This window comes from Gavia stellata, chromosome Z (assembly GCF_030936135.1).
Source record: "Gavia stellata isolate bGavSte3 chromosome Z, bGavSte3.hap2, whole genome shotgun sequence".
Taxonomy (NCBI): domain Eukaryota; kingdom Metazoa; phylum Chordata; class Aves; order Gaviiformes; family Gaviidae; genus Gavia; species Gavia stellata.
This window is the reverse complement of record NC_082637.1, coordinates 31,828,653-31,847,151: the sequence shown is the minus strand read 5'-3', so window position 1 is coordinate 31,847,151 and position 18,499 is coordinate 31,828,653. Positions and strand designations below refer to the sequence as shown.

The following is an 18,499-nucleotide window of genomic DNA, read 5'->3' as shown; positions in this document are numbered from 1 at the left end:
TCTACTCAAGATTTTGCCTTTGCCAACAGCCAATGGAGATACTGGCTTCCAGAAAGAGTATTTATAAACAGGACATGGCCTTTCCCCATTACACTTTCCACATTTTCAGCATGCAATACTGGTCTGGTGGTCAAGGTGCTGTGCCTCGGTTGCTGTTCCTTGCCTGGTCTGACTCCTATGCCCTGGAAATCCTGCCTTGTTTGTGCTCTGCAGTCTGCCAAGTGGTGCCAGGTGTTGGGCAAGGAAAAGCTGCAGGCAGAAAACATGGAAAAAGGAAAAACAGGAAAGCTCTGCCTGGCTGTAGCTCTGCACAGCTGTGCATGCTCCTTTGTTTGGCATGTCACTTGCTGGGTGGCAGGAGAAGCTCCAAGGTACATTATATATAGTCAAACGGGACCTGAAACTTAACATAGGGGAGGGACCTAACCATGAGTTTGGGGGAGTGGTTGGTTGTGCCTTTGAAGATCTCAAACTGGGCAGTTTCTGTTCTCATCAGGGAAGATTAAAGAATGAGTGAACTGCATGTGTCATGACTGTTTTTATGCAGTTTAAACTCCTGTGGCGCTGATATAGCTGACCTATGCATGTTGACAGGCCTGTGTATGTTTATGCCCAGGTGCTTTTTTGCTCAGTGTTGAGTCGACTGCAAGTCCCTGAATATTTCAGCAGGAATGCGTGAGCTGGTAACCTTGTCTTCCATGACTTAAAGCCATACTCAAAATGTAGGGTCCAATCCTGTGATAGCCTCTGCAGCCCCAAATAGCCTTTGCAGCCCCAAAGACCCTACAGAAACATAACAACATGGTGTAAAGGGCCAAAAGCTGCAGGTGCTGTTCTGATGGGAAACACTCCACCACTCCCCAAAGCTTCCAGACCAGGAGGCTGCGGAGAAGAGGACGCATTGCCCATGCAGGATGTTTCCACATATATAGAATGTACATACTCAGAATATTGTGTCAGGAAAAGCATCCTTAGACTTAACAGTATCTTCAGTATATGGTTTGGTGTCCTGGTGGTGAATAGATGGCAAAACAGCACCATCAACCCCTGCTTAGTTGAATCTGATCCATATAAATAAATAATAAATAATCCCCTGCTTAGTATGTGTTTACTAGTATACTCCCAACCCAGATCATCCATAGTCAGAGGGCTTTCTTGCAATCTCAGCACTGTGCTCTTAAGCATTTATTGTATTGGAAGAATACAGTAATTCTTGCCAAAGCTACAACTGAGTAACTGCTGAAGATAACATAAATCCTAAATTCAACTGGTTTTGTTCTTCTAGCAATAGCTAAAGAAACTCAATAGTTTACAGAGAGGGGAGAATGGTAGGCTAAAACAAGAGTAAAGAGAGAAATTATTTATTTAGAACACGTTAGGAACACTTTTCACAGTACATCATAACAGGGTGAATACAGAATGGGGTGATCATAAAAGGGTGACTTAAAAAAAGCAAAGAAAGACAAAGTGTAGATTATAGGCTAGTTGTGGAAACTGGTGGGTTTTTTCCTCCCATAAGCAAAGCTGTACAAATAAAGTCTGTCTCATACTATTTCTGCACAGGTGAAAGATTGATTTACTCAACCTATACATTTTCTGTATTTTGTATAAACATACCAATACTTAGATTAACACTTCCATATAGTTTACAGTGTTTAATTTAAATACAGTATTATGTCTCATTGACTTGTTGATATAAGGTGCAATTTATAAAAACCTACAGTAAATATTTTCTTCTTTTCTTATTCAGTTCTCTTTGGCACGCTTCTGGTTTATTTAAATACAAAAGTGTAGGATTGAATCAAGTATATAACACTGCAGGAACTTGAAGGTTTTTTTGTTAGCATATGAGTGCAATTTTAGGTTTTCCACAAGCTTATTTACAAACAAAGAACTGTATATGAATCTCAGTTTACTTTACATATAATATGGTTAATGACTTCAATGTGCAAGGCAAAAAAAATTGTTACAGCAACTCCTTGAGAGATTGATTTTTGCACCATGGAAATCTTGTATAAAATGTTTTAGAAAATGGAGATTTCTTATGAGGAAGTTCTTGGTGCCTCTTATCCTATAGCAAGCCACCTGAACACATGACTTTCTGGGTCCAGAAATGCTCCATAAGATACAGTTTAGCTGAGATGTTGGCACTGTAGTAGTGTTGCAGCTACAAACTTGCATGTTCAACTGGCAAACTAAACCAAGGAGCAAAAAACCTTAGTGACAGTGGCTTCTTTCTAGAAAAAGGTATGCCTCCTATATTCTTGATATTATATCTGTTTTTATTCCAAGGAGGAAAGGTTTGGAATTTGCACTATGCATTGCTATATAGTCTATTTTCATCTTCATGACCTCTGCCTAGTTCAGGGCTGATTAATATTTGGTTAGATTCAAAAGGTGAACAATAGTAAACAGACTTAATTCTGCTTCTGATGGAAATGTACTAGGAGGCCATCGAAGTGGACATAAATCAGTAAAGTATCACTTTACAAAAACTCTTCAAATGCCAGAAGAGCAAACCCACAGCAATTTATTTCACATCTGAAGGCCAATCCCAGCAGCTGGCATTCACATGAAAGGCATGGGGAAACCTAGCTATGTAAACAGTGGCAATTCTTCCACGCCCAATTACTTCCAAATTTAAGAAAAATGAAACCCTGTTCACAGTAAAATATTTATTACAAAGCCTTTCTGGTCTGTTCCTTCCTGAATCACCCAAGTGGTATCCTCTCAGCTGCAGAAATGAGTATTTTGGCACGTGATCAAGTTACAGTAGGTGTCAAGTACAGTGCAATCTGTTTAGAAAGCAAGGATGTTGAAAGGGATTTCATACAGGTGCTTTGTAATGTGGGTAACATGTGAAATGCTGTGCTACTCCTGAGTAAAACACGTTTGGCTGTCTCAACTAAGATACCCATTTATAAGCATGCTGATTCCAAAGAGGCATGTCATAGCCTCAGCAATAGTGTATATTCTTAAAAAAAGAAATTAAAAAAAAAATATTTTACAACTGTCTTTTTCTTCAACCTATCAGCAAGGACTAAAAGTGTTGAGTTCAAATTCTTGGGAGAGGTGATGAGAAAGGGGCAGAACTAGTAAGGAGAATCAGAGTCTGTGCAGTAAATGAAATGCATGTGATATGTATCAGTTATTCTTTAAGCTTTTTGAGATATTGCGTATGGCCATGTCCTTTAGTGGTCCTGTTTTACCTGAAAGCTACTGGCTTTAGAACTGAGATGTCTGCGTGAAGGATATGGTATCAGACTTATCTACAGCAAAGCCTCCGTTGATGTACGATTTCTTGGTCTCTGTTTCATCATTATCAAGTATTGTTGTTTCCAAGGCAAAAGGATTGACTATGTTGACTTCAGAGGTGACATCCACCTGCTCCAGCTCCTTTTTAGAGAGCTTCTCCACTATCCCAGTACCAAAGGCATCTCCCAAGACATTCACCATTGTTCTGAATCGATCCCTATGGAATAAAAATGTTGTCAGACAAACCATTCTGTATGTTACTTAGAAAATCCTTTTAGTAAAAGTAAGCTACTCTAGCAAATGAAGAGCTGGTTTTTTTTCCCAGTGCAGATTTGGGGTAATTCTGCAATTAAAAGAAAAAATCTTGTAGAACAAGAAACAGAATTTTCTTCATGTGTACTTGAAGAAACCTGGAGTCACTTTCATGACAAATTACTTTGTACAGGGTGTGCAAAACTGCAAGTCACATCACTAGTCTGTTAGAACAGTAATCACACTGCCATGCACAGCCTTACAAAATGTTGTAGGGATCACTTCTCAGGCCCTGAAGTATACTACACAGCTGGTTCTCTTTGTGACGAGAAAAGACTGTGGGGTGCAGCAGAAGAGTCTGCATTTTGCCTTTTGTCTTTCTAACAGTCATTTCCTCAGCCAGAGGACCGCCTAGCCCAGTATCTTCAGTATTCTGGCCCAAACCCCGGAAATGGGAAAGGCTATCTTCTGTCAGCTTTTCATTGTCAAAAGGTTGAAGTACAAAGTTGTATTAAACAAGTCACATAAAGGAGTATGATACTTCTGTACTGTTGATTTTTCTCCCAACAAAAATGTGACTTGCAGGCCTTAAAAATCTGCCACTACTTGGCAGACGAGCAACAAAACCGTGCAATATAGCAAAGTTTGAAAATTGGCATGGAATGGATAGTGGAATGTCATGCTTCCCTGTTTTTCTTTTCTGCTACACAGCACTGCAAGGGCTTTGTGACAGAACGAGTTGCTCTGTCCGTGCAGAGATGTTGAGGTGGATATATTGACAAATAGAAGGGACTGCAAAAACAATAGTGAAGTGAATCAGCATATCTCATATACATATTCTTCTACTACAGCTGCTGAACTCCAGTGCTAAAAAGTGCCCAAGTGTTCTCCATGTGGAAAGGGAATATACAGTACAGAAAGGAAGAGAGAGGTAAAGTAAAACTTTGGTAGGATCAGTGTGACAAGTGAGGAAATCAACAGCACTGGAAACTCATCCTTCATAATACTTCTATTCTCAAATTTTTTCTGTTCTTCATTAATAACATGGAAGTACTACTCAAGACTATGTAATAAAACCTTGGTAAGTTCAGAATTAACTAGAGGATTGTTAATGAGCCACTACTAGCAGGTTGCTAAATAATACATTTTAGGCAGTAAGTACAAAAGGCGAAAGTGTTAATAATCTACATGGTGTCATGATGTGCATTCCATCTGCTGAGGTGCAAAATGCATGGGCAATGATCCCTGGTACATGAAATTAATCTTTAATTTGCTTTACACAGCAAGACACCTTAATCTGAAAAATATCTCAGGATCAGAAACAGCTTGAATTCTTTGTCTGTTTCAGGGCAGAACAGGTAGCTTCCATGTATTCACATTGTGCCGAAGAATCACATAAATTGTGGACTTTCAAAGTGGAGACAAGATCAGATCCCTAAAATTATGATTACTATGAGAAATAGGGAATTACTGTTCTCATTCTCTTTCTCTCTCTCACACTCCCATAAAAGAATTAGAGGGCATCAAATAAAATTATTAGGACGTAGATTAAACCAAAATTAAATACATCTCTGCGCAACACATTGTTAGGTTGTGGAATTCCTCTGCATGGGACTTGTGGAAATCTAAAAGTTTATATGGGTCCCAAAAGGAATGAGGCATTCATGGAAGAAGAAATCTATTGAGAACTGTTAAAACAAAAACCACTTCTGGCTCAGGAACTCTGTGAGCTGCAATTTGCAGGAGCCTAGGAGAGTACTTTGGGAAAAGAACCAATATATGTTTGTTCTGGTTTTAGATTCTTCTTTAGATACCGGCTCTTAGCCAGTGGTTTGTACTGTTCTTCACCATCCTTAATAAAACTAAATACCCACTGGGGAAAAAAGAGAGCTAGAGAAAACGAAATGATTGTGGAGCACAGCAAACAAACCTATTAGACCCTGTTGCAGACAGCTGATGGGGAGAATGTACTTGTGGTTGGAGCTGTTTTCTTCAGAGCAATTATGCTTGTACAGAAGCTGAACTGTTTCTTGGATCCATTCCACAGGCCTGGTTTTCTGGAAACTGGCATTTCTCTCTAGAGCTTGCAAAACTGAGTTATATAATCAAATAAATTATATACATCTGTGAAATACATAGGTTGCTGCCAGAAATCCTTCAAGAAAATGATTGGAAAGAGTGGGGAAGGAACAGGAATGCATTTACCTTAAGTGTAAATATAAGCCTAAGAAGAAGACATGCAGAGACAATGATGATGATTAAGATCTCTGCATTGATACTAATGAAATATCATCCATGCTGAGTTACTGCAGGTGAACAAGACCATAGTCTGAGCACTATAGCTCACACAGTTTAGGAGACAAAAAAGCTGTATTACAAAGTAAAGTTATACTCCTTAACTTGTGAATCCTGTTACTCTTTCCCAGTGAATCATGGGACAAAACTGAATGCTGATGTCCTTCTGAACTCCACAATATACTCTGTGATTCTTTGGGCTTTTGCAAAAGTAGCAGAGAAACGTCTCGGTGTAAGTTGAACAGAAAAGATATCTGGTGAAAATGCTTCTCTCCAGAAAGAGCTAGTAACAGGACTGCGGGGTTTTGATGTGCTCTGAGGTGAGATGGTTGGGATCAGGCATAAGGAATGCTTTCTGAGTTTGCATGTGTATGCTTGTTGATCAAGGGGCTGGGTCTTTAAAAAACTCTCAGTGAAAAATAGCCCTACCAAAGTAATGCTGGCAGCACAGACCTATGTACAAGCCCGCCATGTGTGTGCATGTGGAGTCCAGGACCAGCGTTGCTTATTTCACATGTGCTCCACAACCTCTTCACCAGTGTATGGATTTTATGTGCTTTGTGGAAATCAGCTGAGATGTTCTGCTTGTGACTGCATTTAATTTTTATGAATGGTGTATGAATGTAGCATAATATGGTGGCAGCTGACACTCCAGAGGCACTCCTTGGTACTGTCAGATTTGTCTTTCCCGAGTATTATGCTCATGATTTATTAATGCTGTGGCCACTATTTTAAGGGTGATAGCACCTCTGGATGTGAGGTTATTCACTGCCACCCCATGTAGTAGGACTTCTCTCAGAATTAGAGCGACTACTGCATTCAATGCTATATTGAACAAGCCTGGCCATAAGAAGAATCTTTGTCCTATTCCTGCAACAGTCCTAAATGATTTTGTTGCTTTCTTTCTCAGACCCACATGTTCCCACACAACTTACGTAAACATTAAGAAAAAGGAAAAAGAATTAAATATCAAGTGCCTTAAACTTACAGAAGCCAGTCAACTGCGATGATCAGAGTAACGTCTTCGGCGGGCAGGCCAACAGCACTGAGTACAATCACCATGGTGACAAGTCCGGCTTGGGGGACACCTGCAGCCCCGATGCTGGCTGCTGTAGCTGTGACACTAAATCCCAAATAAAGCCCAGAAAAGGCATTCAGAAAACATGTTGCTCACAGAAACGCTCTTTTCTGGCACAAATAGGCTTATTTCACTGCAAGAAAGAAGCCCAAATGTTCCAGCTTTCTCTTGAATAGTATCTACTCAAAGTCTGGTGACAAGTTTATAGGACAAGTCATGTATAGGTACTGTTATGGTTACACTGCAGAATAACAAGCAACACATGACTAACAAGCAAACTGGACAGATCAGAGGTAGAGGCCAAGGTGAGTTTGCAAGTGTTTGCAGTGGAAGAATAATGGCAGTTTCCAGAACAATGCTGTACCAGCTGCATGTCCTGGACCATCCCACCTCTTCATCAGGTTGCACAGGCAAGACCTCAGACCAAGAAGTGAGAATGATTCTGTTACTTCCTGTGCTGTGAATGATAGTTTCAACTTTCCCATGGGGTATCCAAAGTTAATGCACCATTCACTGGAAAAACCGCCTCCAACAAAATGCATGTGATGGCTTTAGTCTTACCTAATGGTAACTATTTGGCCAATATCCAGTTCTAAGTCATTCAGTTGTGCAATAAATACAGCTGCTACTGCTTCATAAAGAGCTGTGCCGTCCATGTTGATGGTAGCCCCCACTGGAAGAACGAACCTGGTAATTCTTTTGTCGATGAAGTTTTTTTCTTCTGCACAGCGGAAGGTGACAGGCAAAGTTGCTGAACTGGCATATAGATAAACACACAAAGTAAGCACAGGCAACAGCATACCATTTCCCTTATCCTTCCTTTTCCTCAGAGCCTGATCTGCCCTAAGACTCAGATGGAGATCTAAGGCAGGCAGGAAGGCTGCACCATGAAAGCGAGAGCTGGCCTTTAACGCCAAGTAACTTTTGTTATCTCTTCTAATTATAGAAAGAAATAACAAAGTCTTAGTTATCCTCAAAATTACATCGTAAAATCATCATGATGCATGTAGTCATAGAAACAGTGCAACACCTTAAACTCTAGCAAGTCTGTGACTGATGACCTGAATGGCAAAGAACTTTCTCCTCCTGGGAGGGGCAGAGTCTTGCTTGGTGTAAGGCCAGCGCAATCTATAATGCCCCTTTGGGTACTACAGCAATAATGATGAAAGCAGTATTTCAACCTCCAGGGGATTTAGAATTGTCCAGGTGAAATCAGGGTATGTAACAAAGTAGCAATAAAATCAGAGCACAAACAATTACTACTAAGAACATTACAGAAAATGAATGTTTCTTTTGTTTACCTGGAAGAAATCATGAGGGCTGTCAGCAGTGCCTGAGCCATCCCCATGGCAAACCGAAAAGGGTTTTTCCTTACTATTATTAAGTAGATCAGTGGCAGAATTATAGTGGAATGGATTGCAAGTCTGCAAAATAAAATGGACTAGTTAAACAAATGGATCCATCTCATTGCCTTGTTTTAATAAGACGGCAATAATAGGTCTCTAGTTCTGTCCTCAAGTAGACTTACGAAACACTAAAGGTGACTTTAGTGACGCTTCAAAATTTAGAGAGTATACCTCTTAAAAAAAATGCAGACTAATGCTGTTCTACACTTTCTTTTGGAAGGGAGAGAGAGATTATTAATTGGCTCTCTTTCCAAAGTAGAACACGAATTAACTCATATATTGGAAATAATTTTAAACTGATGAAGATGAGAAAACTAAAGTAATAAATAATATTTAAACTGATATGCAGAGGGTGATTTGAAATACGGTAAAACACTCCACTCTTCTGCCAAATCCTTACAATGCAGACTAGAGATAAATCAGAAAAACAAACCAAATTATTTTTCTAAGTAAGTTTATCTGCCTTTATTATAGAAAATGTTTTGGAATTAAAGGTAAATATGGTTCCCAGTCAGGGACAGATGAAGTCCACATCTTTCTGCAGAAACTTCAAACATGATCCTGTAAAACAATTGACACTTACTTTGTGGAAAACTGTGTGAGCTTAGGTCTACAATTAAAATGTAGTCAGGTATTTCAGACTGTACAAATGAGATATATGTAGTCTTACCATCTTTAATGCTGTCAGATGCTGAAACACTGTCTTTTGAAACTATAAATATTTAAAATTGTGTTCACATGCAAAAGATCAAATTGTCCTCTTGACTTTAGCTGCTCACGTGTATGCGCCTGGATACTTGGGTGGGTCTCAGGGACAAATTAATCCTTCAACTTGTGCATTAATTTTGAACGTTGTGCATTAATCCTGAATGCATATGAATGCAGAGCTTTGTGGACATTAAGATTAGAGGTAAACAGCCTGCTGTGAGTATAGTTGAAATTAAATATATGTGAAGGGTCTGTGAAAGATTTACTGTGTTCCGAGGTTGCAAGCAATTATAGCAGCACCAGCTTCTTGTGAAAAGAAATTTTCATAGCCTGGAAACATAAAGCCCAGAACTGTTGTCATGTATGACCTTGGGATTTTTATTCTGTCCTCACAAGATGTTCTTGGGAATGTTACTGTGTTGTAATAGGGCTTTGATTTCAGAGCAGCTGATAAAGATAGCAATAAATCATGGTACCATTTGTTCTGCCAAAAACAGGCAACTAAGAGAGCAGTAGCCACAACAGCACCAAAAATCACTCACAAAATCTAACTATTTGTTTCCTTGAAAAATTATCTTTTTAAAAGCTTTAAAGTTTTCATTTTGTATGTGAACAAATTATTTGTTTAGTGGAATGTAAAAAACAGCATGCAACATGTATTGATAAAATTTTGTAAATAACGCTAGAAACCTAAGAATTTAGACAATGATGCCTGAGTACAAACTGAATTCTGCAAAACATATAGAAAAAATATAAAGTGGTATGGGTGTCATTGGGTGTCTTAACAAAATGTTGATGAGAGTAAACATTTCAAGTATGTCTACATCTACAAACATACTAACTTCCAAACAGTTATTTTGAAAAATGTAGATCTGCACTTTTTTAGTGGCAGCATGAACATGGCATTATCCAAAATGAAATATTTGTGCATATCTGCTTTGCTACTACTGATTTTCATGAAACACATTCGAACTAATATTTATTTTCATGCATGAAATGCAACTCACAGCAAGCAGCAGAGATTTTTATACCAAAGTCATAATCAACAACTGAAAAGAGAAATTCTAGTAACATGCAGTTTTAAGATAGGAAGAATCTTGTCCCTCAGAATCCCAAACTGGCATTCCTTATAGCGTCCAGGCATGCAGCTGCCTTGCTGCTTTCAGAAGAGACAAAGGCACAGGCAAGAGAAAGTCTGCTTACTGCAGCTTTCTTTTTATTTTTTCCACCTCAGGCACTTGTATTATGCCTCCTACTTTGATTTTCCTCCTCTGTAACTGCTAACATGTCCTCATCTTGACACTGCCACCATTAAAAGTGAGAGGCTGAAAATATTTAGCGGCCAATTGGAGAAGAGGCACTGGAGGAAATCTATTCTCTCATGGTGACCTGAATGAGACATAAAGACTGAGATGTGTTGCAGACAATGGTGGGTGGGAGGTGGTAGGGCTGAGAATGTGAAAGGTCATGAATAATAAATCTGGGAAGAAGGTGAGATAGAAGAGGAGCTGGAGAGGGAAGTTAAAGAAAAGGAAGAGGAGGATAAGACACACCAGCTCTAATGCTCTTGCACATTTTTCTTGATAGGGGGTACAAGAAATATGTTTAAGATAACCTCTAATTCCCAGGATCAAGCTTAAAGGGAGGATGATAGAGAGACAGCTACAGAAGACGCTGATGAACAGAACACTGCAAACAGACAAGGTCAAGCAAATAAGGATGAAAACCAAAAAGATGGTGGGAACAGCCTCTCCTGTTGCTGAGAGGTGGGAAAAAGGGTATTCTTGCAGGCCAGAAAATGTAGAACAAGTACCTTTTTCCCTGCAGTCTATAGCCTTGTGTGTATACTGTGATCTTTGTTCCTGTGATCTGATTACAATATGCCTTCCCTGATGGTCAGTTTTGCAGAGAATGTGCTGCTGTTAGACCTTCTCCACAACACCTTGAGCATCACCTACTGTAGGCCATCCCGTAAGAGACAGAAATGCTGCGGAGATCTACCCTAGCACCCATAAGGGAAAATCATGGCATATGCAAGGGAATTCAGTGGAACAGAGACTTCTTCTCTCCAAAGATGTAAAGGTGGGCACCCTTGCTATATACAATCTTTTCGATGGCACCTGGGAACGTACTTAAAATTGTTATGCCTGTCAAGCCCATGGTTACCAGCTAAGTGGGAGACTATATGTGGCAGTAGTTTACTTCACAATTGAAGTACTCTGGAGAAGGCACTGTGTCTGCACACACACCTTAAGGAAGATACATCCTGTCACAGTACAAACAGTAACCATTAATAGGTAAACAGTCATAATACTTCCTATCAGATCTAAAACTGTAAAACTTGCTATGTGACATAAAACTGAAGTCAAAGGGCAGTAATAATCCATCCAACATATTCTTCCTCTGAGTTAATTCAAGTCAATAACATAGAAAACCTGCAGAAGTGATACAGTGTCATTCTATAAATTACTTCTACCTAACTTGTGGTCATGGTCTCATTTATAATTTATATAGAAAATATTAGTATCTTCATTTACAGTCTCTTAGTAAACATCAACTTTTGCATCCTTTACTAATTTGATTTCTTTTCCAAGTCTAAATGGAACTCACAAAAAACTGCATTATGCATTACACAGATACAACTTGCACTCATCTCTATAACATTTTGAAAAAGTCATGATCCAGTGCTATTTCTGGAGCTGTAAACTTTACTTATAAAGTCATTATCTCTCAAATGATTTTTGAACAGCTAGTCCAAACATACCGGCTTATGCATAAAACAAAACAACAACTTTTGAAATAAATACAATTATTTAGCAAAGATTAATGCAAAAAAAAAAAAAAAAAAAGAGATCCTTCTTGACTATTTATAGACAAGTTTGCATTTAAGACTAATATATTACCCTTCCCTCCGCTTGGTTGTCAGAAAGCGTGTGAATAACGTTTGAAGAATAGCATGCATATGCATAAAGTGTGGGGAAAGAAGCTCTTGAACAACTTTGGATCTAACCTCTAGACAAAACATTAATAAATTCTTAGTATACTGAAGGAATTATAGGAATGGATGCTAAGGCAATGAACCAATACAGCCTAGAAGTTATGCTTCACTGAATTGGAAATAGAAATTTAAATGCATTTAACTTATTGGGACTGTAATATCCATTTATCTATCAAAAGGGTTCTTCGTAGGATAGTTTTCAGAGATATATAAAGATCTAGTATTATAACCTGTATCCCTTGGAGCAGATAAGTTGCCCCTTCTAAGGCTCCACATCTGCAAGGCTCCATATTGTGCAGGTGTAACCTCCTCCACCCCAGACTGTTCTACACAGCCAAGGGTCTAGAAAAAGAATAGAAAAAGTGTTTTGATGCTTGGCTAAGTTATTCAGATAGCAACTGATCCTTTTGCAGCTTCACCAGCTACCTTTGCCTTGAAGGAGTAACTAATGAACAGTGCAATCCCCAGGACTTCTCCCGATGTCAGCTGCCTGCTCTGCACTGAGGTGGGAAGGGATCAGTTTCCTCTTTGGCTTCATTTATTGTGCACTGCATTTACTATGCATTTGTATTGGGCAGTGGAGCTGGGCCTACACTCGCATACCTTAGGCCCACAGGTCCTATGGAGATTCCCAGCTTAATCAAAATATTTATGTATTTTCAATAGGCTGGCAGCCCCCAATAAGCCATAATTCACAACCTCACCCTTTTCTAACTTCTTCTAGTATCTAACAGAAGCATTACTACTCTCAAAAATACAATGATATTATCTGTTTCAGCACAAAGCTGAGAAGATGAAAAAAGGAATATAAGAACAGCTTTTGCTTTTTTTTTTTTAGAATGCAAGGCAGTGACTTTTTAAAACAAAACATGCATTCAGCAGAATGTGCATTCAAAACATCCTCACATAATTTTCACTGTCAAGAATTTTTGTTTCTGACCTAGAAGAGGCTGGGTGTTGTGGATAATTGAGTTGTAATCAACTGAGATCTAAAAACTGCACACATTTAATTTCATCTTTAAGAAATTACATACCCACTTAGTACTGTAGCCATATAAAGACCCAGTTTACGAAAGATTTCCCAGTCCTCAACTTCTATTATCTTCCCAGCAATTAAAAACACGATTCCGATTGGCATATACCTAGAAAGCAAAAATAAAGCAATTAAAAATACATTCCCAGAAATACTGCATGCTCACCATTGAATAACTTCTTTCACAGTATAACTTTTTACAACTGATGAAAGAATTTTTTTTAATATTTTATTACACAACTGAAGATTTATTTTTTTTATATTCTATTATACAACTGACTTAATTCACTTGCAGCAAGACTACAATAAAGGTGATGAAAACAGATTAGAAAATCAGAGTAAATGAAACCCTATGAATAGTCTAACAAGTACTGTATGACCTGGTGTCACAGAACACACAGAAGTTGGGAATGGGTGTGGGCTTTGCCCTTCTGCAGCGAATGTTTATGCATAGCCATAAGCTTACTTGGAGGTGGAAGATTGAAGGGCTGAGACCAATATCTGTACATTCTGCAGTCACACAGAGATATGCTTACAGCAGCTGCCCTGCAGCACTGGGTGCTATATGTGTGTCATCTGCACAGAATAAGAGTGATTTTAGCATGCTGGGATAGTACATAGTTGCTTGATGAAGGGGTCATCATCTCCCGTTAAACTTACACAAGGCCATGCCTTACAGACATCAATAGCTGCATGGGCTATTGCCTACAGAAAATTCAAGGCAAAAATCAGGTCTTATGCTAGCACCAGAACCACTGCATTCCTTTTGGTACCAGAGAGCAGGCTGTCACAGAGACAAGTTACCACTTCAGAGCTTTGAGTAGTATAAATTAATTTATAAATTTGTCAATATATAAAAGGTATCCATTTTAAAATATAATTTATAAATGCGTAAAATGTGTGTGTGCTATCTCACAAATAAAGTAGTACCTTGTCCCTGTGCAAAGCAGGGTCTCCTAGTTCCTTCTGAGCCCCGAACGTGGTGAAAGCAGAACTAATTCCTCACACTGCCAGCATCAAACTTTACCTTATTCAAGGCAACAGCTCCCACATCTGTAGAAACACAGGGAGCCTGTAGCCACAGCTTCAGGCGCATGCAAGACAATGGATAGTCAGCTTATGGGTAGGATCCTGTATCTGTGCCATGTGTTAACTCTCAAGTCTCATTCGTGGTAATTTGCTGCAGACTGAGGCAGCCTATTTCATGGGGCTGTAACTCAGCTGGGGACTGAACCAGCTGCCTAGCACAGGACAAGCTGCAGAAACTAATTTACCTTTCTCTAAAGGCAGCAAGAAGTGTTCAACTAAACCCTGGACAGGTTTACTGTTTTACAAGTCTCTCAGTGTGCTGGGATGGAAGAAAAAATCCATGGAAGGGCAAGATCTGATAAGCTACTGTTTGCGTGAAACATGTGGACATGAGCAGAGTATTGCAGTGAATGGCACAAGGCACTCCCCATGTAGGATCAAAGTCCTGAAAGGATTGTGTGTGCTTACAGTCCTGATCCTGTAATTGTGATCTGTATGGATGAAAGCTCTGTGAATAGCTGTGAAGTCCAACCAAACACTATCAGATGAGTTGCTACATCTTCAAATTGTTTTTCCTGTCTGCGAATATTATGAGAGAACATTGTGCGAATATTATCTTGCAAAACCTATTAGCAGAATGTAAATCATGTTAAGTTGTATTTTGCATACCATTTTGGATTTTGCTCTGTGCTGTGGCTTGTATATTAATTTACATTTCAAAAGGAACTCAGCTCCAATGACAGCTATCCTGTGAACATACTGGCTGTCAGGGAATGGTGTTCAAGACTGAGAAGGGCATGTGGGTAGTAATGCTTCTACAGTCCTCAAATCACTAGTGCAGTTGTACTGGTTTGATATAAACCTCTAGCAAGAATGTCTGAAAAACTGAGGTTTCTTGCATATCAATAGGACTGTTTCTTCAGTACATAGTAAGTGGAAGCCCTGCCTCCAGTTTTCGCAAAAGGATCAAATTCTGTAGAAAGGGAACTTTTTACCAGCCTTTCTTTTAAAGTTGTTTGCTGTAAAGCACTATACAAAAGCAAACATGAAGTATGAGCCTGCTCCTACCTCTTCAATGACAAAACCCACTTAAAGAAGTTGTTAGAAAATGCCAGTATGTCCTTGGACTTACCACATAATTATCTGAACTATTCTCATTGTAGCTTCATTCAGTGCATTGAAAAAATCCACCAGCACTTGTCCTTTCTCTCCCATTTTCCCAATAACCGTTCCAAAAACAAGGCAAAAGACGATCAACCCCAGCACATTGATGCCATCGGAATACATGCCCACGATTTTGTATTCTTGGGTTTTGTTCTATAGATTAAATTAAAGAGAAAAAAGTTACTATCTGAAAACATTGGATTTACTTCAAAGAGTTCTAAAATGAAAACACATTTAGATCTTTCTTTGAAAAGACATGGAGCTCTTCTCCAGTCACTCTATTCCCTTTCTGGCAGTGACAAGTGGGGAAGTTCAGGAATGAAGGTAGAGCTAAATTGCCTTTGAAAGCTTTGTATTTTAAAGATATGCAAGTATCTGACCAAACCCTAGCAGGTGATAAAGCACCCCTTAATTTATGTTGCCTTTTCTACAGAGTTCTAACACAAAGTATGGCACGGTCTAGGTATCCACAGTCATGCCTTCAATATACCAAAGACTTACTCCCTACTGTGGAGAACAAAAAACAGCTAATGTAGAATCTTTGTGGTTATTTCTAAGCAACTCAAAGGTTTGTGTCTAGATTTAAGATAAATAGTCCATTGTGTAAGAACTGGGACAATGGTGTCCAATTTGGCCCCAAGTTTAAAATCTATTGTTCAGCTGAAATCAGTGAAATTGCGTAATTTATAGCAGAATTGGATGCACATAACATAAAAGTCCTACTAAATTGGTAGGTATTCACCATTCCTCTGTGTTTGTGCAGTATGAACATAAGAAGGAAAGGGTGTGCAATTCTTCACTACATCCTGCTTCAGATGTAATTAATGTCTTTTCATATAGCTCATGTTCCCATGCTTTCATTACTATGAGATAAAATTTGGAAGGAGTATAATAAAATGCATATTGATTTGGTACTGTTCGTAGTTCTGTGTTCATATTCTATTGAATTCCTTTTTCTCTCTCCTCCAGTGTAATTCTAGGCTTTATAAACCATCAACACCCATAAGCTTTCCACACCTCTAATCAGAGGCTTGTTAAACCTCTTCTTCACTTTTGTCTCTTTACATTTTTTTGCAGAATATCAAACTATTAATTAACAAATGCCTTTCATTGTTTTGTTTTCCATTAAAAAAATTATTGAGTTTACATTCCTTTCTTTTTGCAGTGCTTACAGTTATCTCATTGCTGCTCAAACAGCTTGTGCTGATATACATCTAGCCTTTCCACAGTGACTGTTTTCTTTAATTTCTCAGCAAATTGACAATTCATTAGCATATACATTTAAAGGAGTACATGAACGGATTATTTTCTCACATAATCTATTATCTTTAGACTGCTTAATTACCAGTGGAGTCCTCTGGTGTTCTTAAACCTACTTGACGATCCTCATCATCACCTCTAGCGTTTACTTATTAAGTTTTGTGCCCTTGCTAAAATCTATGTACCATTTCCTTCCTTTTCTCAATCACTAACCTCATCAACTAAACCAAATTTAATCTATGTTCTTTCTCCCCACTTAACATATTATGAAGGAATACAACAATAAAGGTCACACCTCTGAAGCCTCTGCTTTCGTAGCAGTTGTAACAGGTTCTTCTGTAAATGTGGAGCTATTTTTATCCCCGTCAGTTGTATCTTCAACTTTTTCACGTTTGGTTTTATACTGGAAAAGTTTAAAAAAAGCCAGAAGAGCTTATTTAGAAACATGTGGAAACTGAAGAATGGACAAAGGCATAGCCATTGCCCAATAAAAATAAGGGAAAAATGAACCAATCTGACTTGAAGGTAGCAAACATAGACAAACATGTTATTTTACAAATCATGTGAGCCATCACGGCTCTGTACTTGAGATGCTGAAGGTCAAACAAGTGATTCACAGATAATATGCTATGAATTCTGCTCCCCCAGCTCTCAGGTATCCTGTGAACCTGGTGCAGTCTTGTGTGGTATGAGATACAGATCCTGACAATGGCAAGGGGACTTTTTGCTGGGACAAACAGTCTGGAGAGGATCGCTGACAGCCACCCCAGGAGAGGTCAGTAGAGCAGATGCATTTGATACAGCCAGACCCCTGGTAACGTCGTTAGCATAACTAACGCCATTATGTAAGGCAAACAGCCATTCTCTGTGACTGAGCTGGTCACTTATTAGTCCCCTTTCCCCGCATTATCAGGCCATGAAGGTCCTGTGCAGCAAGTAGATGAACCAAACAGATTTCTTCTTCCCCTCCCTACCATCCTCAAGAGTCCTGGGTGCCAGGCTGACTACTCCCCTCCTTACCAGCCTTGAAGGTCCCAGGCACCTGGCCAACCCAGTGTTGTTCATGACCCTGCCACAGAACAGGGAAGCGTAGCGGCACCCAGAGCACTGCCCATAAAACCAAGCAGCTACAAGTCCTAATGGGGAACTCAGGCCAGAACTACTGCTGGACAGTGAGACCGTGACCCCCCGCGCTCCATGCCTGTGGCCAGGGATGCCTCCACCATCGTCTGCTTCCTCTGAGGACTGAGGGAGTGACTCATATTCTTTTATATGTTTTTCGAATTTAGATTATGATTGTTATGTTGATACAGCAAACCAAGTATTAACATTTGACCCAATCTGCAGAGGGTCCACATGGTTAGAAACCATAAGCTAAGTGATGCTATTATAAAATTGTACTACGGTGATTCTGCTTATAGCAATCCTGTGCTATTCTGATCATAAATTCTGTGCTATAGTAATCATAATTAAGAAAATAAAGCTTTAATTGAAACTACGATTTAGTGCTGACATCATTCTGCCAAGGATCCCTAAAAGAACCTGTCTGCCTCCTTAGTGTTGGGTGACAGCAATTAACACATGAGAAAAACTACATGAAAGAGTTTTATAAACTGGAAATACATTCAGTGCTGTGCAGAGCAGGAGTTAATCCAGTTGATCTATTTACAGATAAAGATGACTGAATCTGAAGTAAATCTAATATATAGCCAGCAGTTTCCTCTTTCACCTTGCAAATCTCACTTGTTCTGAAAGATGTCTCAAATAGACTCTACCAATTGGCTGCCTTTTCCTTAAGATGGATCATCAAGTCTGGCAATGGACATTAGATGTGAGACACATCAGGGTGAGGGCTAAGTTACGTAGATTTTGTCAGACACGGAGGCTTTTTAAGAACAAGGAAATACATCCTCACGACATGGTTCTTCTAACTCTGCCTGTCCCAAAAGGAAAAAGCTTGTCTTATACACTGCTTGGTTTCTGCACCCAGTACCTAAACAGTGTCGATCATAATGGAAATG

At 39.1% G+C, this 18,499-nt stretch overlaps 1 protein-coding gene across 1 annotated transcript in view; it reads right to left on the bottom strand.

Moving 5' to 3' along the window:
* Positions 1–3,225: 3,225 nt before the first annotated feature.
* The window catches only part of SLC1A1 (solute carrier family 1 member 1), a 54,945-nt gene continuing 39,671 nt past the window's right edge, over positions 3,226–18,499 (bottom strand). Inside the window, exons 6-12 of the mRNA XM_059833286.1 lie at positions 16,774–16,881; positions 15,187–15,371; positions 13,027–13,134; positions 8,182–8,304; positions 7,442–7,636; positions 6,791–6,925; positions 3,226–3,472 (exon numbers count right to left, since the gene is read on the bottom strand). Of these exons, the coding sequence (XP_059689269.1) occupies positions 3,226–3,472; positions 6,791–6,925; positions 7,442–7,636; positions 8,182–8,304; positions 13,027–13,134; positions 15,187–15,371; positions 16,774–16,881 (1,101 nt within the window). The remainder of the gene's footprint in view (positions 3,473–6,790; positions 6,926–7,441; positions 7,637–8,181; positions 8,305–13,026; positions 13,135–15,186; positions 15,372–16,773; positions 16,882–18,499) is intronic.